We start from the raw sequence: 23,183 nt of genomic DNA, 5'->3' as shown, positions 1-23,183 counted from the left end.
ACGCGCTATCTCAGAGTGGGAGGGAACCCAGGAGTCCTGGCTCCCAGCCCCCACGCTCTAACCCACTAGCCCCGCTCGCCTCCCAGAGCCGGGGAGGGAACCCCGGAGTCCTGGCTCCCAGCCCCCCGGCTCTAACCCACCAGCCCCCTCTCCCCTCCCAGAGCCGGGGAGGGAACCCCGGAGTCCTGGCTCCCAGCCCCCCCGGCTCTAACCCACTAGCCCCGCTCCCCTCCCAGAGCCGGGGAGGGAACCCCGGAGTCCTGGCTCCCAGCCCCCCGGCTCTAAACCCACTAGCCCTGCTCCCCTCCCAGAGCCGGGGAGGGAACCCAGGAGTCCTGGCTCCCAGCCCCCCCCCCCCCCGATCTAACCCACCAGCCCCCACTCGCCTCCCAGAGCCGGGGAGGGAACCCCGGAGTCCTGGCTCCCAGCCCCCCCGGCTCTAACCCACCAGCCCCTCTCCCCTCCCAGAGCCGGGGAGGGAACCCCGGAGTCCTGGCTCCCAGCCCCCCGGCTCTAACCCACTAGCCCCGCTCCCCTCCCAGAGCCGGGGAGGGAACCCAGGAGTCCTGGCTCCCAGCCCCCCGGCTCTAACCCACCAGCCCCCACTCCCCTCCCAGAGCCGGGGAGGGAACCCAGGCGTCCGGGCTCCCAGCCCCGTCTGCGATACCTGATTGTAACTCTCGTGTCTCCAGAGAACCATCACTTGAAGGTTTTCCTGCCCAAGAAGCTCGTGGAGTGTCTCCCCAAATGCCCCGCCCTCCCCAAGGAGCGACTGCGCTGGAATACCAACGAGGTGGGGAGTGGGGCACGGGGCCTGTCCCCTCTGGGGGGCGCCGGCTGCCCCCCGGCCCCAGAGCAGGGACCGGGGGGCTGGGAATGGGGCACAGGGCCTGTCCCCTGTGAAATGACTTGGTTGTCGGGAGCCTGGTCTCCGCACCATGGGCTGGGCTGGGGGCACGGTAATGGGGGGCTGCCTGTGGGGGGCCCCCCCATATCCTGACCCACGGGTGCTGCTGTGTCGCAGGAAATCGCCTCCTATCTCATCACCTTCGAGCGGCATGAGGAATGGCTGTCGGGCTCCCCCAAGACCCGTGTGAGCGGCGGGGAAGGGGGGTGGGGAGCGGCCCGGGGGGTGGGGGGGCTGTTCCCCTGGAGATCTGTCGGGGGCGGGGTGGGGGGGGCTCTGTGGCCCCCCACGGTGACCCCCCTCCGCTCTGCTCCGGCGCCAGCCCCAGAACGGCTCCATCATCCTGTACAACCGGAAGAAGGTGAAGTACCGCAAGGACGGCTACTGCTGGAAGAAGCGTAAGGATGGCAAGACCACGCGGGAGGACCACATGAAGCTGAAGGTGCAAGGGACGGAGGTAGGCCTGGGGGGCCGGGCCCCGGGGGGGCTGGGTGCCCCACACAGGCCGGGGGCCAGGCTGGAGTCTGCGGGGCTCGGTGCACTGGGTTGGGGGGCGGGCTGCCCCTGGGGAGTGGGGCGAGGGGCGAGCGGTGCCCGCCGGGGGGTGGGGGGGGCCCCGGCCGCGCGGGCCCCCCCAGCGCTGAGCCTGTCGTCTGCCCGCAGTGTCTCTACGGCTGCTACGTCCACTCCTCCGTCGTCCCCACGTTCCACCGACGCTGCTACTGGCTGCTGCAGGTACGGGGGGGCCCGGGTGGGGGCGCCCCTGCTTTTCCGGGGGGGCGGCTCGAGGGCCACGGTATTAAAGCACCGAGAAGCAGGGCCCAGACCAGGGGTCCCGCAAGCTCCCCGCCCGGGGCCGGGCCGGGGACCCCGGCGTCCTGACGCTCCCCCCGCCCCCGCAGAACCCCGACATCGTCCTGGTGCACTACCTGAACGTGCCGGCCCTGGAGGACTGCGCCAAGGCCTGCGGGCCCATCCTCTGCTCCGCCAACGGCGACCGCAAGGAGTGGCTCAAGTGGTCCAAGGAGGAGCTGGTCAACCAGCTCAAACCCATGTGTAAGGCGGGGGCGCGGGGGGCTCGAGGGGCTAGGCGGGGGAGCCGGGGGGGGCGCGGGGGGCTCGAGGGGGCGGCGGGGAGCCGGGGGGGGGCGCGGGGGGCTCGAGGGGGCGGCGGGGAGCCCGGGGGGGGGCGCGGGGGCTCGCGAGGGGGCGGCGGGGAGCCGCCGGGGGGGGCGCGGGGGGCTCGAGGGGGCGGGCGGGGAGCCGGCGCGGGGGGCTCGAGGGGGCGGCGGGGGAGCCGCCGGGGGGGGCGCGGGGGGCTCGAGGGGGCGGCGGGGAGCCGCCGGGGGGGCGCGGGGGGCTCGAGGGGGCGGCGGGGAGCCGCCGGGGGGGAGCGCGGAGGGGCTCGAGGGGGCGGCAGGGAGCCGGGGGGGGGGCGCGGGGGGGCTCGAGGGGGCGGCGGGGAGCCGCCGGGGGGGGCTCGAGGGGGCGGCGGGGAGCCGCCGGGGGGGCTCGAGGGGGCGGCGGGGAGCCGCCGGGGGGGGCTCGAGGGGGCGTTGGGGAGCCGCCGGGGGGGGCTCGAGGGGGCGGCGGGGAGCCGCCGGGGGGGGCGCGGGGGGCTCGAGGGGGAGAGCGCGGCTGGGTCGCTCCCCCCCACCCCCAAGTCTGTCTGTGCCCCCCCCAGTCCACGGGATAAAGTGGACCTGCAGCAAACGGGAACGGGACCACGGAGTTCTCCATCGAGCAGCTGGTCCAGCAGATCCTGGAGAGCCACCAGGCCAAGCCCCCGCCCCGCACCCACGCCTGCCTCTGCAGCAGCAGCAGCCTCGGTCAGTGCCCAGCCGGGGCCCCCCCAGCCCCCCCGAGAGCTGGGGAGAGAACCCAGAGTCCTGGCTCCCAGCCCCCCCCTGCTCTAACCCCTACTGCCCTCCCAGAGCTGGGGAGAGAACCCAGTGAGTCCTGGCTCCCAGCCCCCACTGCCCTCCCAGAGCCAGGGAGAGAACCCAGGAGTCCTGGCTCCCAGCCCCCCCCGCTCTAACCCCCACTGCCCTCCCAGAGCCGGGGAGAGAACCCAGAGAGTCCTGGCTCCCCAGCCCCCCTGCTCTGACCCACACAGCCCCGCGGCCCTGCCAGAGCCAGTCCCATGCTGAGGTCCCATGGATCCCTTTGGCTCCTCAGGGGGGCTGCCAGCGCTCCCTAGTGGTGGATGGGGGGCACTGCTGCCATGAACGCAGGAACTGCGCCATCCTGCCCCTCCAGCTCTAGCCCCCCCATATGCCCTGAGCCCAGAGCTGCCCTCCCCTTCCCCGGTCCGGGGTCTCTCCCCTGGGGTCCCATCAGCGGGGGGGCCCAGGCCTGCGTCCGGCATGGGGTGGGAGAGCTGGGGATTCGCAAGCCTCTGTCCGTCTGTCTGTCCCCTTCCCCCCCATCTCGCTGTCCAGCCGTCTGTCCACCCCTCCCTTCGCGGTCCGTCCCCCTTGTCTGTACGTCCGTCCCCCTGCAACCCTGTCAGTCCCGCTGTCCGTCGGTCCCTCTGTCCCGCCTCAGCCCGCCCCCTCACGTCGCTGTCTGTCCGTCCCGCAGGCAGCCCGGGGCACGTCCCGCACAAGTGCGGCACCACCAGGCATCGCATCATCTCCCCGAAGGTGGCGCGGCCCTGCCCGGCCCCGGCCCTCCCCGAGCCGCCTGCGCTCTCCGACCGACCCCGAGCCGGAGCCGGCCAGGCAGCCTGACCGGAAGGAGCCCCCGGCCCCCGCCGAGCCCCCCTCCCCGGACGCCCCCCGGCCCTCGCCCGCCGTGGCCCTGTCGGTGGGGCTGCCCGGCAGCGCCGTCCTGGTGATGACCGGCCTGGAGAAGCCGCTTGGCCCTCACGCCCAGCCAGCACCTGGTGGCGGGCGACCCGCCGGGCGGCCCGGTGGGCCTGGCCCTGCTGCCAGGCCCCGGGCTGGTCCTGTCCCAGAACCTGGAGGCCAGCATGGAGACGGGGGGAGGCCGGCTCGGACGCCTTCGACCCCGACTGCTTCCTCAACAGCCCCGCCCGGGGCCAGACCTAACGGGCGCCGGGCCCCGGAGCCGCCCCCAGCCGGCAACTGCTTCTTCATCCAGGACGACGGTGGGGGGCGCCGGGGGCTGGGGGGGCGGGCGGCCCCCGGCCGGGGAGACCCCCATGGAGACGGGGGGGCCCCGGGCCGGGCGGCGGGGCCGGGGAGCAGCTGCCGGAGGAGCTGTACTCCATCATCCCGCCGGGGGCGGAGGGGGGCCCGGACCTGCCCTTCGGTCCTCTCCCTGGATAGCCTCATCTCCGAGCTCATGACGGAGGGGGCCGGGGCCGGGGAGGAGGGGGCAGCCCCCCCGCGCCCGGCCTCTGCCCGATGCCCCCGGCGAGGCCGCCCCCCCGGGGGGCTCGGCAGCTCCGGAGACGCTGGTCACCATCACCGACTTCTCGCCGGACTGGTCCTACCCCGAGGTGAGCACGGGGGGAAGCAGGGATTGGGGGGGGGCCGCCGCACCAGGCAGTGGGGCATCCACCCCACCCACCCACGTCCCCAGTTAACCCCTCGTTTCCCCGCAGGGCGGCGTCAAGGTGCTGATCACGGGGCCGTGGACGGAGGAGACGGATTCCTACACCTGCCTCTTCGACCAGGTGGCCGTGCCGGCCGCACTGATCCAGTCGGGGCGTCCTGCGTTGCTATTGCCCCGGTACGGGACAGGGCGCCGGCTCCCCTCCGGCCCCGGGGCGGGGTCTGGCGGGCTCGGGGGGGGCGGGGGAAGAGGGGCAGGGGCCTGTCCCCTCTAGGGGGCGCCGGCTCCCTTCCGGCCCCGGGGCGGGGCCTGGCGGGGCGGGGAATGGGCCAGGGGCCTGTCCCCTCTAGGGGGCGCCGGCTCCCTCCGGCCCCGGGGCGGGGCCTGGCGGGCTCGGTGGGGGCGGGGAATGGGGGCAGGGGCCTGTCCCCTCTAGGGGGCGCCGGCTCCCTCCGGTCCCAGGGCGGGCCTGGCGGGCTCGGGGGGGCGGGGGAAGGGGGGCAGGGGGCCTGTCCCCTCTAGGGGGCGCCGGCTCCCCTCCGGCCCCGGGGCGGGGCCTGGCGGGCTCGGGGGGGTCGGGCGGGGAAGGGGGCAGGGGCCTGTCCCCTCTAGGGGGCGCCGGCTCCCCTCCGGCCCCGGGGCGGGGCCTGGCGGGCTCGGGGGGGCGGGGAAGGGGGCAGGGGCCTGTCCCCTCTAGGGGGCGCCGGCTCCCATCGGGCCCCTGGCGGGCTCGGGGGGGGGCGGGGGAAGGGGGCAGGGGCCTGTCCCCTCTAGGGGGCGCCGGCTCCCCTCCGGCCCTGGGGCGGGGCCTGGCGGGCTCGGGGGGGGGCGGGGAAGGGGGCAGGGGCCTGTCCCCTCTAGGGGGCGCCGGCTCCCATCGGGCCCCTGGCGGGCTCGGGGGGGCGGGGAAGGGGGCAGGGGCCTGTCCCCTCTAGGGGGCGCCGGCTCCCTCCGGCTCCGGGGCGGGGCCTGGCGGGCGGGGGTGTTTTGTGCTGCCCCGTCTCACTGCCCCCTTCTCCCGTAGCCCACGAGGCCGGGCTGGTGGCCCTGCAGGTGGCCCGCGACACCCGGCTGGTCTCCACCTCGGTGCTGTTCGAGTACCGGGGCCGCGGGTTCCTGGCGCTGCCCAGCACCCAGCTGGACTGGCTCTCCTTGGACGGTGAGTGGGGCGCGGGATGGGGGGGGCTGCTCTGGGTTCCTGTGGGGAGGGGGAGACCGTGGGGCTGGGAGCCAGTGTGGAGGGTGCAGGGTTTTTGGCGGGGGGGGGTCTTTGGGGCCCAGGGCAGCAGCCTGTGTGGGACACCCTGTAATTCATCGCGGACAGGGACAGAGACTTGTCTCTGCCCCCACTCAGTCTCCAGAGGCTTGGAGGGAGGGGTCAGGGCTGGGAGCCCGGACTCCTGGGTTCTCTCCCCGGCTCTGGGAGGGGAGTGGGGGCTGGTGGGTGAGAGCAGGGGGGGCTGGGAGCCCGGACTCCTGGGTTCTCTCCCCGGCTCTGGGAGGGGAGTGGGGGCTGGTGGGTGAGAGCAGGGGGGGCTGGGAGCCAGGACTCCTGGGTTCTCTCCCCGGCTCTGGGAGGGGAGTGGGGGCTGGTGGTTAAAGCAGGGGGGCTGGGAGTCAGGACTCCTGGGTTCTCTCCCCGGCTCTGGGAGGGGAGTGGGGGCTGGTGGTTAAAGCAGGGGGGCTGGGAGTCAGGACTCCTGGGTTCTCTCCCCGGCTCTGGGAGGGGAGTGGGGGCTGGTGGGTGAGAGCGGGGGGGCTGGGAGCCAGGACTCCTGGGTTCTTTCCTCATTGGCATGAGACCTGCATGGCCCTGTATTGTCCCTGCTCTCCTCTGCTCGTGGGTCTGATTCTGCCCCCTCCTCACGCCATTGTAAGGGGCGGAGCAGGAGGTGAGCAGAGAATTGTGGGGTCCCCGCCAAGTGGCAGCCAGCGGGCGAGAGCTAGTCCACATAGGGCCAGCAGCTGGCAGCGGGTTGGTGTATGCGGTGGGGGAAGGTGGGGGGTGTTTTTTTCGGGGGGAGGCTGGGAAGGGAGCAGAGCACAGACAGGGACCCCCCCAGGAATGTGTGTACAGAGCAGCTGGGTCGGTTGTAACCGGCCCAGACAGAATTTCCCGCCCCAGCTCCAAAACTGGGGGAGATCCCTTCCCGGTGCTGAGATGCGGCCACCTCTGGGTGGGGGCGGCGGGTGTCACAGGGACCCCTCGCCCGGCGCTGAGATGCGACCACCTCTGGGGCGGGGCATGGCAGGTGTCTGACAGCCGCAGTGCACCCGAGTTTAGGACAGGAAGTGAAGGCGAAGGCTCTGTGTGAATGAAACTGCAGGATGCCTGGATTTATTTTCAGCTCTGGAGGGAAGCCCTGGGGTTATGGGGCTGGCACCAAGTATGGGGAGAGCGCCCTCTGCTGAGCCCCCTGCCCCACGGCACCCCCCTGCAGTCACTCTTCCCCCCCTGCTGGGCAGTGCAGGGTGGGTGGCTTTGGGATTGCACTGGGGAGGGAGGGAGCCTGGGTAAGGGGGCAGGTGGGTGCTGGGCCGTGGGTCCCAGCTGAACCAGGTGGGGTGTGCAGGGGATGACCCCCCCCTTCCTCTGGGAGCAAAGTTACATCACCATAGGGCAGATGGGAGGAGGTGGGGTACGGACCCACTGTCCTCTCCCTGCTGTCTGGGGAGAGAACCCAGGAGTCCTGGCTCCCAGACCCCACACTCCTCCCAGAGCCGGGGAGAGAACCCAGGAGTCCTGGCTCCTAGACCCCCCTGCTCTGACCCACTCCCAGCTCAGTGGAAGGCTCCCCCGATGCGGCGGCCTGGCAGGCCGGGTGCCTCTCTGCTCCTTCCCCCCGTCAGCTGGCGTCAGGCGCCCGCCCACCCTGGCCCCTGCCCGTGGGGTGGAATTTCCAGTGGGGGGGGACCGGGGGGCCGGTTTCCAGGGCCGTGAGTCAACAGCCCCAGAATACCCCGGCCGGCGGTAAGGAGACTTCTGGGCTTCTTCCGACGCTGCCCGGCGTCACCACTGCCCATGACGTGGGGGGGCCTCTCTGGAGAATCCCTCACACGCAGCGTCCTGGGGCACGGCCCCGTCCTCCTGAGGTGTGAACCCTGGCGTCCGGGCTGAGCTCCCCACAACCCCTCCTCGGGCACTGGGCATGGAGGCGGGCTCCACCCCAGAATGTTACAGCTTCGCTCCCCGGCTCACCGGCCGCCCCGCCCCAGAGGTGGGCGCATCTCAGCGCCGGGCGAGGGGTCCCCGTGTCACCGGCCGCCCCGCCCCAGAGGTGGGCGCATCTCAGCGCCGGGCGAGGGGTCCCCGTGTCACCGGCCGCCCCGCCCCAGAGGTGGCCGCATCTCGGCGCCGGGTGAGGCCGTGAGTCCTGGTTCCCCCAGACCCCTGCTCCCCTCCCAGAGCCAGGGAGAGAACCCAGGAGTCCTGGCTCCCAGCCCCCCCCACCCCCCGATCTAACCGACCAGCCCCCGCTGCCCCCCAGAGCCAGTCACACCCCTCCAAGGCCCCTGGGTACAGCGTACAGCGGCCGCATGTGCCCAGTACCACGTCCTTCCCCCAGACACCCGTGTGCACACAGTCACACACCGCACAATCACAGACCCTACCCCCCCACACAGTCGCACAACTTCACATCCTACCCCCAGACATCCCCGCACAGTCATACGCCGCACAATCGCACACCCTTCCCCCACACAGTCAGACACCCTAGCCCATACACCGCACGCACAGTCGCACACCACACAATACCACGCCCTAGCCCATGACACACCCAGCCACTCGTACGCCCTACCCCTGGACACACCCAGTCGCACAATCGCAGAGCCTACCCCCGCACCCAGTCGCACACCGCACAATACCACGCCCTACCCCCAGACACACCCGGCCACTCGTACGCCCTACCCCTGGACACACCCAGTCGCACAATCACAGAGCCTACCCCCGCACCCAGTCGCAGACCGCACAATACCACGCCCTACCCCCAGACACACACGGTCACTCGTACGCCCTACCCCTGGACACACCCAGTCGCACAATCGCAGAGCCTACCCCCGCACCCAGTCGCACACCGCACGATACCACGCCCTACCCCCAGACACACACGGTCACTCGTACGCCCTACCCCTGGACACACCCAGTCGCACAATCGCAGAGCCTACCCCCGCACCCAGTCGCACACCGCACAATACCACGCCCTAGCCCATGACACACCCAGCCACTCGTACGCCCTACCCCTGGACACACCCAGTCGCACAATCGCAGAGCCTACCCCCACACCCAGTCGCACACCGCACGATACCACGCCCTACCCCCAGACACACACGGTCACTCGTACGCCCTACCCCTGGACACACCCAGTCGCACAATCGCAGAGCCTACCCCCGCACCCAGTCGCAGACCGCACGATACCACGCCCTACCCCCAGACACACACGGTCACTCGTACGCCCTACCCCTGGACACACCCAGTCGCACAATCGCAGAGCCTACCCCTGCACCCAGTCGCAGACCGCACGATACCACGCCCTACCCCCAGACACACACGGTCACTCGTACGCCCTTCCCCTGGACACACCCAGTCGCACAATCGCAGAGCCTACCCCCGCACCCAGTCGCACACCGCACGATACCACGCCCTACCCCCAGACACACACGGTCACTCGTACGCCCTACCCCTGGACACACCCAGTCGCACAATCACAGAGCCTACCCCCGCACCCAGTCGCAGACCGCACAATACCACGCCCTACCCCCAGACACACACGGTCACTCGTACGCCCTTCCCCTGGACACACCCAGTCGCACAATCGCAGAGCCTACCCCCGCACCCAGTCGCACACCGCACGATACCACGCCCTACCCCCAGACACACACGGTCACTCGTACGCCCTACCCCTGGACACACCCAGTCGCACAATCGCAGAGCCTACCCCCGCACCCAGTCGCACACCGCACAATACTACGCCCTACCCCCAGACACACCCGGCCACTCGTACGCCCTTCCCCTGGACACACCCAGTCGCACAATCGCAGAGCCTACCCCCGCACCCAGTCGCAGACCGCACAATACCACGCCCTACCCCCAGACACACACGGTCACTCGTACGCCCTACCCCTGGACACACCCAGTCGCACAATCGCAGAGCCTACCCCCGCACCCAGTCGCACACCGCACGATACCACGCCCTACCCCCAGACACACCCGGCCACTCGTACGCCCTTCCCCTGGACACACCCAGTCGCACAATCGCAGAGCCTACCCCCGCACCCAGTCGCACACCGCACGATACCACGCCCTACCCCCAGACACACACGGTCACTCGTACGCCCTACCCCTGGACACACCCAGTCGCACAATCGCAGAGCCTACCCCCGCACCCAGTCGCACACCGCACAATACTACGCCCTACCCCCAGACACACCCGGCCACTCGTACGCCCTTCCCCTGGACACACCCAGTCGCACAATCGCAGAGCCTACCCCCGCACCCAGTCGCAGACCGCACAATACCACGCCCTACCCCCAGACACACACGGTCACTCGTACGCCCTACCCCTGGACACACCCAGTCGCACAATCGCAGAGCCTACCCCCGCACCCAGTCGCACACCGCACGATACCACGCCCTACCCCCAGACACACCCGGCCACTCGTACGCCCTTCCCCTGGACACACCCAGTCGCACAATCACAGAGCCTACCCCCGCACCCAGTCGCACACCGCACGATACCACGCCCTACCCCCAGACACCCCTGCACACAGTCGCACACCGCACAATATCACACCTACCCCTGCACGCACAGTCGCACCCCATGAAATCTAACCCTCTTTCTCTCTCCTCTCCCTCCCCCGCCCCAGGCAGGAATGGGTTAACAGCGGGATGGGCCCAGGGAGGGTTGCTGTTGGGGGGGCCGTCCCCCTCCTTCCCTGTCCTATTTCGGTCCCATTGAGAGCTGGGAAGGGGGGCAGGTCTCATGCAGAGCGTCCGGGCTGCGGGCGGGAGATGGACAGATGCCTCAGGGCTCGGGACCGGGGGGGGGGGGGAGAATCCCCTGCCCCCCCCGTCCCCCCCGCCCCCTCCCAGCCCGGAGCTGTCAACGGGTCTCAGGGAAGTTTGGGGGGAGCGGTTGGTTCTTTCCCATGCCGGTAATTCCACCCCGCTCCTTGCTTGCCGCCCCCCCCGACCCCGTCCTCGCACGCGCGTGAGTGGGGGCAGCCCCCCCCCCCCCGATCCCTGCCAGGAAACGCCGGTTCCTGCAGGGAGTCGTTCGAACGCCCGCTCGCGCCCTGGGGGCCGTCCCCAAAGCTATGGAGAAGGAAGGTACCGAGGCAGGGGGTCCGTGGGGCACGGGGCACCAGCGAACCCCAATGCCCCGACTCGGGGGGAGGTGCCTGGGGAGCACCAGGGTGGGTTGGGAAGGGGACTGTGAGGGGAGGGATGGGGTGGATTGTGGGGTGCCATGGGGGGACGGGACGATGGTGGTGCATTGTGGGGTGCTATGGGGGGAGGGATGGGGTGGATTGTGGGTTATGGGGTGGAACGGGACAATGGTGGATTGTGGGGTGCTATGGGGGGAGGGATGGGGTGGATTGTGGGGTGCTATGGGGGGGACGGGACGATGGTGGTGAATTGTGGGGTGCCATGGGGGGAGGGATGGGGATGGATGGGGTGGATTGTGGGGGGAGGAAAGGGGTGGATTGTGGGGTGCCGTGAGGGGCAGTGGGGGAGGGATGGGGTGGATTGTGGGGGTACGGATGGTGCTGGATTTTGGGGTGCCATGGGAGGACGGGGGTGGATTGTGGGGGGCAGCGGGGAAGGGATGGTGCTGGAGTGTGGGGGGAGGGATCTGGCGCTTTGTGGGAGGTGCGGGGGGATAGATGGGGGGTGGAAGGGGGCACATGGTGGGGCGCAGAGGGGCAGGCTGGATGGAGGTGCCTGAGGACAGCCGCGTGCCCACCCCGTCGGGAACACCCCCACCTCCCCACACCCCCTCCAGCTCCTCTCCCAGCAAGGGAGTGGCATCGCTCAGCCCTTCCCGCCCTGGGGATGGGGCAGGGCCTTGCTGGGGGTGGGTCTCAGCGCAGGAGCCGGGGGGGCCCTGGTGGGGGGCTGCTGACAGGCTAATCCACCCTCTAGGCAGATTAGCTGCCCGGCCCCCTTCCACTGGCCCCGGAAATTGACCAGGCTAATCCCTACGGGACAGACGGGGGCGGGCACAGCAGGGTCGCACCGCTCAGCTGCCCGGACACCTGGGTTCTCTCCCCGGCTCTGGGAGGGGAGCGGGGTCTGGTGGGTTAGAGCAGGGGGGCTGGGAGCCAGGACTCCTGGGTTCTCTCCCCGGCTCTGGGAGGGGAGTGGGGTCTGGTGGGTCAGAGCAGGGGGGCTGGGAGCCAGGACTCCTGGGTTCTCTCCCCGGCTCTGGGAGGGGAGTGGGGACTGGTGGGTGAGAGCAGGGGGGGCTGGGAGCCAGGACTCCTGGGTTCTCTCCCCAGCTCTGGGAGGCGAGTGGGGGCTGGTGGGTTAGAGCGGGGAGGGCTGGGAGCCAGGACTCCTGGGTTCTCTCTCTGGCTCTGGGAGGGGAGCGGGGTCTGGTGAGTTAGAGCGGCGGGGGGGCTGGGAGCCAGGACTCCTGGGTTCCGGCTCCAGGAAGGGGAGGGGGTGTAATGTGGTGTTGCGTGGCCCTGTCTCACGCACGCCCCCCGCCCCCAGATAACCAGTTCAGGATGTCGATCCTGGAACGCCTGGAGCAGATGGAGAAGCGGATGGCAGAGATGACGGCTTCCTCCCGGCAGCAGCGGGGGGCCGCGGGGGAGACCCCCCACACGCAGGTGAGGCCCCCGGGGGCTGGATTCTCCAGGGGGAGAGCCGCTGGGGCTGGCTTGTTGTCATAGGGTCTCCTGGGAGGTGTTTCGGGTTGTTTGTTATTGTAGGGTCTCTCAGGAGTCCTGGGGCCGGGTGTGCAGATTCGGGATTGTCAGGTGTCCTGGGGGAGGCTGGGGTCCGAGTAGCTCATGTCCATTACTGTGCAAACCCTCAGGGGTGCCAGGGGCTGGGAGCCAGGACTCCTGGGTTCTCTGCCCGGCGCTGGGAGGTCAAAGCAGGGGGGCTGGGAGCCGGGACTCCTGGGTTCTCTGCCCGGCGCTGGGAGGTCAGAGCAGGGGGGCTGGGAGCCGGGACTCCTGGGTTCTCTGCCCGGCGCTGGGAGGTCAGAGCAGTTGGGCTGGGAGCCGGGACTCCTGGGTTCTCTGCCCGGCGCTGAGAGGTCAGAGCAGGGGGGCTGGGAGCCGGGACTCCTGGGTTCTCTGCCCGGCGCTGGGAGGTCAGAGCAGGGGGGCTGGGAGCCGGGACTCCTGGGTTCTCTGCCTGGCGCTGGGAGGTCAGAGCAGGGGGGTGGGAGCCGGGACTCCTGGGTTCTCTGCCCGGCGCTGGGAGGTCAGAGCAGGGGGGCTGGGAGCCGGGACTCCTGGGTTCTCTGCCTGGCGCTGGGAGGTCAGAGCAGGGGGGTGGGAGCCGGGACTCCTGGGTTCTCTGCCTGGCGCTGGGAGGTCAGAGCAGGGGGGCTGGGAGCCGGGACGCCTGGGTTCTCTGCCCGGCGCTGGGAGGTCAGAGCAGGGGGGTGGGAGCCGGGACTCCTGGGTTCTCTGCCCGGCGCTGGGAGGTCAGAGCAGGGGGGCTGGGAGCCGGGACGCCTGGGTTCTCTCCGCAGCTCTGGGAGGGAAGTGGGGGCTGGTGGGTCAGAGCAGGGGGGGCTGGGAGCCCGGTCCCTATGGCGCCCTCCCTACACTCATCCCCACATGTCCCCTGGGTCCTGCCTGGCCTCTCCCATCAGCCCTTGTCCTCCCCCCTCCTCTCGCTGCCCAGCTTGACGTCACTCCCCCTTAAGCCTTTATCTGTGTTGCTATTTCGGGGGCCCCCTCCCGAGGGGGGGTTAATTTTAGCCGGGGCGGCGTGCGGCGTGGCTCGGATGTCGCGGGGCTGGGCTCGCTCCCCGGCGGCTGTTCCTGGCCGGGGCGGGGGGATTACAGAGGCATTTTCCAGCCCGGCAGGCCAGACATTCTTTCCAGCCTGAGCGAGGGGAAAATAGACCCGGGGGGGGGGGCCAGGGGCCACCTGGGGGGGCCACAAGTGGCTCGGAGGGGGGAGGTGGGCTGTATTAAGCACCCGCTTGTGGGGGCCTCAGCCTGGCCTCTGCCCACCCTCCTGCAGAGATCCAGGGGTGCCCAGTGCTCAGGGCTGAGACATGGCCACCTCTGGGGCGGGGTGACGGGGACCCCCCGCCCGGCGCTGAGACGCGGCTGGTGATCCGGGGACCCCTCGCCCGGCGCTGAGATGCAGCCACCTCTGGGGCGGGGCGGCTGGTGATCCGGGGACCCCTCGCCCGGCGCTGAGATGCGGCCACCTCTGGGGCGGGGCGGCTGGTGATCCGGGGACCCCTCGCCCGGCGCTGAGATGCGGCCACCTCTGGGGCGGGGCGGCTGGTGATCCGGGGACCCCTCGCCCGGCGCTGAGATGCGGCCACCTCTGAGGCGGGGCGGCTGGTGATCCGGGGACCCCTCTCCCGACGCTGAGATGCGGCCACCTCTGAGGCGGGGCGGCGGGTGACGGGGACCCTGCGCTCTCCCCGCAGACGGTGGCGGACTCCTTCGAGGAGCGGATCGTGGCCCTGTGCGAGACGATGATGTCTCGCTCCTCCTGGCTCCACTCCGACACCCTGGTCCATGACATCCGCTTCCGGGGCATGACCCTGCTTCACCTCGCAGCCGCCCAGGGCTACGCCCGGCTCATCGAGACCCTCATCAAGTGGCGGTGAGTTCCCCAGGCTGATGCGGGGCGAGGTGGGGGGCGTCTGTTGGGGGATCTCCGTTCTCCGCCCCCTAACGCTTGGGGATTTTCCTGCAGGAACCTCAGTGCCGAGAGCCTCGATCTGGAGCAGGAAGTGGACCCGCTGAACGTCGACCACTTTTCCTGCACCCCCCTGGTGAGGGGGGCCCCCAAGCTGGGAAGATTTGGGGGGATGTGCCCCAAGGGGAGGGATCCTGGAGATGCAGCCTCAGAGGTGGGGTGGCTGACCCTGAAGGGCCCCACAACACACTCCCCACAGCACAGCGCCCCCTAGCTCTGCCCTGGGGCCAGCCCTGACTGCCAGGGGAGAGCGCCCCCCACTGAGCCCCATAGCGCCAGCCCCGCCTGCCCAGGGAGAACGCCCCCCCCGAACCCCCCGTGCTGCTCCCTGCCCCATAGCGCCAGCCCTGACTGCCAGGGGAGAGCGCCCCCCGCTGAGCTCCCTGCCCCACAGCGCCCCATAGCGCCAGCCCTGACTGCCAGGGGAGAGCGCCCCCCACTGAGCCCCCCGCCCCACTCCCTGCCCCACAGCGCCCCATAGCGCCAGGCCCGTCTGCCCGGGGAGAGCGCCCCCCCGCTGAGCCCCCCGCGCTGCTCCCTGCCCCACAGCGCCCCATAGCACCAGCCCTGACTGCCAGGAGAGAGCGCCCCCCGCTGAGCCCCCCGCCCCACAGCGCCCCATAGCGCCAGGCCCGTCTGCCCGGGGGGAGCGCCCCCCGCGCTGAGCCCCCCGCCCCACTCCCTGCCCCACAGCGCCCCTTAGCTCCCTGCTCTCTCCCCCCCCACAGATGTGGGCCTGCGCCCTGGGCCACCTGGACGCGGCCCTCCTGCTGTACCGCTGGGACGGCCGGGCCCTCTCCATCCCGGACTCGCTGGGCCGGCTGCCCCTGGCCGTGGCTCGCTCCCGGGGCCACGTGGCCCTCGCCGCCCGCCTGGAGGAGCTGCAGTGCCAGGAGCCGAGCCCCGAGGGCACCGTGGACAAGGGCTGGGGGGCGCCGTGCCCGGCCGAGGCCCTGGGCCTCCCCTCCCCGCTCTCCGCCAGCCCCGACACAGGTACAGCACCCGCGCGGGAGGCCGGGGGGGGGGGGGGGTGTCTGGTTCCCCCCCTTCGCCCGCTGACCCCCCTCGTCCCCAGGGCTCAGCACAGTGAGCAGCGTCTCCTCGCCCTCGGAGCTCTCGGACGGCTCCGTCTCCGTCACCTCGGCCTACTCCAGCGCCTCGGCCCTGCGCGACTCGCCCGCCGGCAGCCCCGAGGCCGAGGCCGCCATGGACTTCGGACCGCCCCCCGAGGGCTGGTACCTGCGGGACCCCCCGAGCCCGCCTGGCCTGCGCTGCTCCCCCCACTTCTTCATGGACTACGAGGGGGCCCCCGAGCCGGAGCTGCTGGCTTACGGGGAGAACGCGGAGAACGAGGGGTACCTGCCGGCCACTGACGTGCTCCAGGTACCGGGGCGCTGGCGGACGGGTTGGCTGGGGGGAGGTGAAAGGCTTGGGGGCTATGCAGGGGGATGGGCTGTGATCGCGGGGCACCCCTTCTCCCTCTGGTAAAGAAAGAGAAACAGAGGCATATTGACTGGCCCCAAGTCATTGGCAGGGGCAGAGCCGGGGAGAGAACCCAGGAGTCCTGGCTCCCAGCCCCCACCCCGCTCTAACCCCCCGCTCCCCTCCCAGAGCCGGGGAGAGAACCCAGGAGTCCTGGCTCCCAGCCCCCACCCCGCTCTAACCCCCCGCTCCCCTCCCAGAGCCGGGGAGAGAACCCAGGAGTCCTGGCTCCCAGCCCCCACCCCGCTCTAACCCCCCGCTCCCCTCCCAGAGCCGGGGAGAGAACCCAGGAGTCCTGGCTCCCAGCCCCCACCCCGCTCTAACCCCCCGCTCCCCTCCCAGAGCTGGGGAGAGAACCCAGGCGTCCGGGCGCTCCCCCCCCCGCAGGTGGACATGATCACGCTGGCCAAGCAGATCATCGAGGCAACGCCGGAGCACATCAAGCAGGAGGGTTTCAGCTCCGCGGCCGAGGTGCCGCTGCGGGAACGAAGCGGGAACGTGGGGCTGAGTGAGACCATGTCCTGGCTGGCCGGCTACCTGGAGAGCGTGGACCAGCTGCCCGGCGTCTCCCACCACAGGTACGCGGCCTGGCCTCCGGGCGGCGCCGCGCCTGGCGGGCTCCGGGGGGCGGGGAACGGGGCGTGGGGCCTGTCCTCCTCTGGGGGGCGCCGGCTCCCCCCTCCCCCAGCCCCAGTGGGGACTAGCGGGCTCAGGGGTCGGGGAATGGGGCTCGGGGCCTGTCCCCTCTGCGGGTTGTCAGCTCCCACCCGGCCCCAGGGGGGGACTGGCGGGCTCCGGGGGGTGGGCAATGGGGCTCGGGGCCTGTCCCCTCTGCGGGTTGTCAGCTCCCACCCGGCCCCAGGGGGGGACTGGCGGGCTCCAGGGGGCGGGGAACGGGGCGTGGGGCCTGTCCTCCTCTGGGGGGCGCCGGCTCCCCCCCTCCCCCAGCCCCAGTGGGGACTAGCGGGCTCAGGGGGCGGGGAATGGGGTGCGGGGCCTGTCCCCTCTGGGGGGCACTGGCTCCCACCCGGCCCCAGTGGGGACTGGCGGGCTCCGGGGGGTGGGCAATGGGGCTCGGGGCCTGTCCCCTCTGCGGGTTGTCAGCTCCCACCCGGCCCCGGTGGGGGACTGGCGGGCTCCGGGGGGCGGGGAACGGGGGGAGGGGCCTGTCCCCTCTGCGGGTTGTCGGCTCCCACCCGGCCCCGGTGGGGACTAGCGGGCTCGGGGAACGGGGAGCGGGGCCTGTCCCCTCTAGGGGCACCAGGGTGACTGTCTCATGCCCCCCACCCCCAGGCCGGTGCCCTCGTCCCGGGTGTGTCTCAGCCCCCTGCAGGCCCCGCTGGGGGAGCTGCCCTTCGACCGGCTGCCCCCGCCCCCCACGGCCGCCAGCTGGGCCGAGTTCCTCAACGCCTCGGCCAACGGGAAGATGGAGAGCGAGTTCGCGCTGCTGACGCTGTCCGACCACGAGCAGCGCGAGCTCTACGAGGCTGCCCGCATCATCCAGACGGCCTTCCGCAAGTACAAGGTACCCCCGGGGCCCCCCAGCCAGGGGCCTCCGCCCCCTCCCTCCATCTTTTCCCCCGTTCCCCGGCGACAGGGATCCCCACGGCAACAGCCATCTCCGTGTACTGTCCCCTGGCAACTGGGAATTGCCCATGGCAACCGGCATCCCGGTGTCTCTCGTACCGTCCCCTGGCAACTGGGAATTCCCCATGGCAGCCGGCATCCCGGTGTCTCTCGTACTGTCCCATGGCAGCCGGCATCCCGGTGTCTCTCGTACTGTCCCATGGCAGCCGGCATCCCGGTGTCTCTCGTACTGTCCCATGGCAGCCGGCATCCCGGTGTCTCTCGTACTGTCCCATGGCAGCCGGCATCCCGGTGTCTCTCGTACTGTCCCATGGCAGCCGGCATCCCGGTGTCTCTCGCAGAGTCCCCTGGCAACTGGGAATTCCCCATGGCAACAGATACCACCCCCCTTACCTGCCCAGCAGCAGGATAGCCCTCCCCCGATCCCGCCATCCCCGGGTGCCAGGGACCTGCCCCCCACCTCCGTCTCTGCCCCCTGCCCCTCACTCCCCTCTCCCCGCAGGGCCGCCGGCTGAAGGAGCAGCAGGAGACCGCGGCGGCTGTGATCCAGCGATGTTACCGCAAGTATAAGCAGGTAACGCCCAGCTGGGGGGCCCCCCCTGTGCTGCCCTTCAGGGGGCCCCAAGGTGTGGGGCTGCCCTGGGAGCTACCGGCCAGCCTGCGCCCACCCTGAGGGGGTTGTAGCCTGGCGCCCGTGTGAGCCAAGTCCTTCGGGTCTCTGCCCGGGAGCCCCACCCTGCCCCGCTAACCCGCCTCTTCTCTCTCTGTCTTGCAAGCTCACGTGGATCGCCTTGAAGGTAACGAGCGGGGGGGGCTTGGATGACCCTGCGGGGCATAGGGGGCTGGTGTGGGGTTGGGGGGACTCTGATTGCGGGGAGGGGTGTGAGATGCTAGTTCTCTTCCCGGCGCTGGGGTCTGGTGGGTCAGAGCACGTTGGGGCAGGGAGCCAGGACTCCTGGGTCCTCTCCCCGGCTCTGAGAGGGCAGTGGGGGCTGGTGGGTTAGAACAGGGGTGGGGCTGGGAGCCAGGACTCCTGGGTTCTCTCCCCAGTGCTGGGAGGGGAGTGGGGGCTGGTGGGTTAGATCGGGGGGGCTGGGAGGCAGGACTCCTGGGTTCTCTCCCCAGCTCTGGGAGGTGTTGCCTGATTTATAAGGTTGTTAATATTAGTTTGGATAATAGGGGTTTTTGGCTCGCCAATCTGTTTAATTAAAAGATAATAAGGTTCTTGTCCCGAATCAGGCGCCCCAGAATTTATAACGGACCCTTGGGGGTATGACAGGAAGCTCACGCTGAGACCGATACGGCCTTAAAGACTTTTTATTAAGATAAAACGCAGGAGGAATTAAATGGTAAAATAATCTGAGTTACTGCGTTAGATTGTATTCCTGCTCTTCGAAAGATCCATAGGGGATTACGGTGTTGCACGCTCCAAAGCTTTGGTTAAGAGACTCTCACCCTTCCTTGATAACCCGGTGGGGGGAGAGACAGGACCAGCCTCGCCTCTGGCGGTTCCGGTTCCTCACTTCTCGAGTGGGAGGTGCAGCGCTTAGGAGAAGCCAGAGCTAAGAGCGAGCGAAGCGAACTTGGAGTTTACTCAGCGAACTTAAAATCAAAACCTAATACACAAAGCTAAGAACAAACGCTTAGTCCCCTTGCAACTTAGACAGGTCACGGAAAACCAGTACGGCCTCTCTAGCGAGGTGGGTCACCTCTTTTATAGGTGCCGGAAATCCTTCCTCCTATGCCCGAACTTCATTCCTCACCCCCAAAACTGTCAGGACCCACTTACTCCGTAGGCTGGCGTGTTTGTACGCGTTGATGACCCGAACAGACCTATTAATGCCGTTGGACTGGACATTAGCATGGCCTTGCATGACCGCTGAACTTACTTTAATATCAATCTATAAACCTATTACAATAAACCAAACGTATATATGCCAGCAAGCAGGTTAATCTTACAGGCTACAGAGGAGCTGGGGCAGCTGGGAGCCAGGACTCCTGGGTTCTCTCCCTACTGCTGGGGGAATTCTGCGCCCAAAAATGTAAAATTCTGCACGCGATATTTTAACGTTCTGTATATTTTATTTGTCAAAAGGACACAATCATGCCAGTGTCAATAATCTTGGTCCTTTATCTGACTGCTACGATGTCTGTGACAACACAGACCAAAAAAGAAACCAGATTCTGGTCATTTTATTTGTTGACGAATAGATTCCTTACGCGGCAGAATAACGCCGAGCGTTGTGCAATTCATTTACATGACAATCCAGAACCGGGTTCCCAGCACCTGTCGGAAGCAGGGCAAAGGCTGGGGGGACTCGGGGTAACAGAGGAGCGAACCTGGAGGGGGCTGGGTGTGGGTGGGAGGTTTTTCTTTGGGGGGGGGGATTGTTAGGGTGTTCGGGAGCCTCCCCCAAGCAGACCCTGGCTGACTCCCATTCAGTCAGGCATGTCTGCCCCTGTCCCTGCACCTCCCATCCCCATGGGTCTCTGTAGGCCCTCTTCCCCCTCCCCAGGCTCAACACTGTCACCCCACTAGCCATTCTGAACCCCGGTCTGTGACCTCCCCAGCAGCCCCGTGTGCCCCCCTCTGTCCTAACCTGGCTGTGGGGGGGCCGGGTGCTGTGATGAATTCTGCGCCTGGGCCGGGGAATACTGCGCCCACGCAGAGCTGTGTTTTCTCCCGCAGACGATACGTTTCTGCCCCAGAAGTGCTGCAGTTCCACCTTGCGCCCACCAGAGGCTGCCGTTCTGGCACCACAGCGGCCTCTGGTGGGGGAAAGGCGGAACTGCGGCACTTCTGGGACAGAAACGTATCGTCTGTGGGGGGGCCAAGAAATGCTCGCGGGTGGCGCAGAATTCCCCCAGGAGTATCTCCCCGGCTCTGGGAGGGGAGCAGGGGCTGGGGGTTCAGAGCAGGGCGGGGCTGGGAGCCAGGACGCCTGGGTTCTCTCCCCGGCTCTGGCAGGGGAGTGCTCCGGGCCCCCCGCTGACCCCGCTGCTGCCCCGCAGTACGCCCTGTATAAGAAGATGACGCAGGCAGCCATCCTGATCCAGAGCAAGTTCCGCAGCTACTACGAGCAGAAGAAGTTCCAGCAGAGCCGCCGGGCCGCAGTTCTGATCCAGCAGTGTTACCGCAGCTACAAGGAGTACGAGAAGCTGAAGCAGGGCCACCGCGCCTCCGCCGCCATGCAGCAGAAGATGAAGTAGGTGCCCGGACTCCTGGGTTCTCTCCCCGGCTCCGGGAGGGGAGCGGGGGCTGGTGGGTTAGAGCCGGCGGGGGCTTCTCCCCCATCCCCACTGGCTCCTGTCACCTCTCTGGCTACGAAAAGATCCCACGGATCTAGGTGCCGTTGGCTGGGGCCGCTCCGCCCCAGAGGTGGCCACGTCTCCGCGCCGGGCGAGGGGTCCCCGGGGCACCAGCCGCCCTGCCCCAGAGGTGGCTGCGTCTCGGCACCGGGCGAGGGGTCTCTGCGACCATCTGCCCTGTTCCACCTTCGCTTCTTGTCTGTCCCCAGGGGCACTTTCCTTACGAAGAAGCAGGACCAGGCAGCCCGTAAGATCATGCGGTTTCTGCGTCGTTGCCGGCACAGGTATGGGGGGCAGGCGGGCAGCGAGGGGGCATCCGAGGACAGGGGTGGGGGCAGCCCCGGGGGAGGGGGAGCAACATGTGCTCTAACAGGATGGGAATCTGGCTCATTGGAGGGGCTGGTGGGTGCGGTGGGATGACAGGTAGGAGGGTGCACAGGTGTCCATGCTCCCAGGGCTGGGATTGGGGCCTGGGGGGGTGTGGGGAACAGCCCATGGGGCAGGATTGAAGATTTGGGGGGCATCGGGAACCCCCACACACACCTCACCCCCATCTCTCTGTGCCCCACCCCCCGCAGGATGAAGGAACTCAAGCAAAGCAAAGAGGTGGAAAGTTTACAGAAGCGAGGTCTGGCCACTTAACGCCTCCCCCTGTGGCCTGCCAAAGCCCGGGGCAGCCACGCCGGGAACCCAGGCATCCGGGGCCGGCCGCCCCCACCTTCGCTCCCCTTCTGAAACTGTGACGACGGAGTCTTAAACCCCCGGTGGCGACGGATCGCGGCCTCACCTAGGGGGGGGTGTCCCGGCCCCCCCGTCTTAACGATTGTGCAATAGAGCCTGGCTGGAGGGGAGCTGATTGGGAGGCCAGGGGGTGATGGGAGCCCCTGGCTGGCTACGCACACCAAGGGGGGGGTCCCCTGAGTTGGCCTGAAGGGGACGGTGCAGCCATGCTGGCGGGGGGGGGGGGGGAATCTCTTCAGAACTGAGGTACCATCCATTGTACCCCCCATATCCTCCCCTACCCCCTTAAAGTCACCAGATCTTTGTGCCAAGTTACCCCCGCCCAGGCTGGGAGCCAGGACGCCTGGGTTCTCTCCCTGGCTCTGTGCGGCGGAGCAGGGTCTGGTGGGTTAGAGCAGGGTGGGGCTGGGAGCCAGGACGCCTGGGTTCTCTCCCTGGCTCTGGGCGAGGGGTCTGGTGCGTTGTCTTAAGTGGGTGATGCCATACCCACCCCCCTCAGTACTTAAAGGGCCCTGTTTGCATTTCAGCCCCCTGTAACAGGCCCATCTCTCCCCCCAGCTGTCTTCTCCCCCCCTGCCCCGACCTCACATCCCATGGGGCATTGCAGCCCCTAGGCTCTGGGTCCATCCCCCCCCCCCCCCCCCACCTGCCCTGAGCAGGCCCTCCGGCTGGTCTCCCTGGGCCCCTGGCCCTGTCGCGGCCTGGGAGAGTGTGGGTCGGTCATTTCCCCCGCCGTGGGGCAACTGTGTCTATATTAGAGATCTGCTGTTGGGCCGGGGGGGCGGAGAGGGGCGTCGAGAGGAACCTGCTGCCCCCCCGTCCCCATGCTCCCTGCTTGCTGTATAAAGCCTGCGTGTCCCCCGGGTGCCCCCCCACACCCCCCCAGCACACCCACACACCCCTCGTGTACATAGTTGTAATATATTGGGGGGAGGAACCCTCAGCCTAAAATTATACTGAAGGATATATTTAAAAACAAATCTTAAAGCCGCTCCGGCTCCCCACGGCGCGGGGGGGGGGGGGAGAGATGCATGCTGGTAAACGTTAAAACCACACCTGCCACCCCCCCCGTGGGGTTCGCCGCTCCCCAAAATCTCTGTCCCCCACGTTTCTACCTTTTGCATGGGTTTGTTTGTACAAATTTACATTAAAAAGGAAAAAAAAAAAAAAAAAACCCTGAAGTCGCTGAGATGTGGTCTCGGGGGGGGGGAGGCGGGTGGTCTGGGGGGGGCTCATCCCCAGGGAGGGGGCGCTCCGGGCACGAGGGGTTTCTCTCCCCCCCACACACACACACACCCCCCCCAGGGTGAGGGGATGCGACGCCCCCCCACCCCCTCCGGGCCTGCGGAACCGGCTTCCCCTGGACGGCGACGTTACCCTGCGGGACTCCTCGCCGCAGGACGGGTGGGGGGGGGTCCCGCTGGAATGAGGGGGGCGGGTTCCCCCCCCAATAGGGCCGGCCCCGGTGGGAGGGGGGCGTCTAGTCCCCGCCCCTGAGAATTGGGGGGGGGTGTGGATGGGGGGAGGGGGGGTCCTGAACTTGGGGACCCAGGCATCCGGGAAGGGGGAGGGGCTGCGTCTTTCCACCCTCTTCCCCCCCCCCCGCGTGTGCTGCGGGGGTGCGCGGCCCTGCGCCTCCCCTTTAATCCCCCGCCCATTATCTGTCCGCCGACGCGGCCCTGCGCCTCCCCTTTAAGGCCCCGCCCATTATCTGTCCGCCGACGCGGC

General features: G+C 69.2%; 1 protein-coding gene across 1 annotated transcript in view; it reads left to right on the top strand.

Annotated features, from left to right (window-relative positions):
* The window catches only part of CAMTA2 (calmodulin binding transcription activator 2), a 26,463-nt gene extending 3,855 nt beyond the window's left edge, over positions 1-22,608 (top strand). The window contains 31 exon segments of the mRNA XM_078850805.1: positions 543-793; positions 1,025-1,093; positions 1,230-1,364; positions 1,571-1,642; positions 1,810-1,963; positions 2,592-2,617; positions 2,619-2,736; positions 3,491-3,605; positions 3,607-3,766; positions 3,768-3,890; positions 3,892-3,957; positions 3,959-4,021; positions 4,023-4,094; positions 4,096-4,185; positions 4,187-4,270; positions 4,272-4,373; positions 4,479-4,580; positions 4,582-4,606; positions 5,454-5,588; positions 12,144-12,262; positions 14,062-14,240; positions 14,334-14,412; positions 15,065-15,329; positions 15,412-15,719; positions 16,206-16,396; positions 17,112-17,343; positions 17,908-17,979; positions 18,182-18,202; positions 20,418-20,611; positions 20,924-20,998; positions 21,293-22,608. Of these exon segments, the coding sequence (XP_078706931.1) occupies positions 543-793; positions 1,025-1,093; positions 1,230-1,364; positions 1,571-1,642; positions 1,810-1,963; positions 2,592-2,617; positions 2,619-2,736; positions 3,491-3,605; positions 3,607-3,766; positions 3,768-3,890; positions 3,892-3,957; positions 3,959-4,021; positions 4,023-4,094; positions 4,096-4,185; positions 4,187-4,270; positions 4,272-4,373; positions 4,479-4,580; positions 4,582-4,606; positions 5,454-5,588; positions 12,144-12,262; positions 14,062-14,240; positions 14,334-14,412; positions 15,065-15,329; positions 15,412-15,719; positions 16,206-16,396; positions 17,112-17,343; positions 17,908-17,979; positions 18,182-18,202; positions 20,418-20,611; positions 20,924-20,998; positions 21,293-21,356 (3,761 nt within the window). The 3' untranslated portion in view covers positions 21,357-22,608.
* The last annotated feature ends 575 nt before the right edge of the window (positions 22,609-23,183 follow it).

Source organism: Lepidochelys kempii, chromosome 28 (genome assembly GCF_965140285.1).
Source record: "Lepidochelys kempii isolate rLepKem1 chromosome 28, rLepKem1.hap1, whole genome shotgun sequence".
In the NCBI taxonomy this organism is placed as follows: domain Eukaryota; kingdom Metazoa; phylum Chordata; order Testudines; family Cheloniidae; genus Lepidochelys; species Lepidochelys kempii.
The sequence above is the reverse complement of the archived record's forward strand: the minus strand, read 5'-3'. Positions and strand labels throughout refer to the sequence as shown.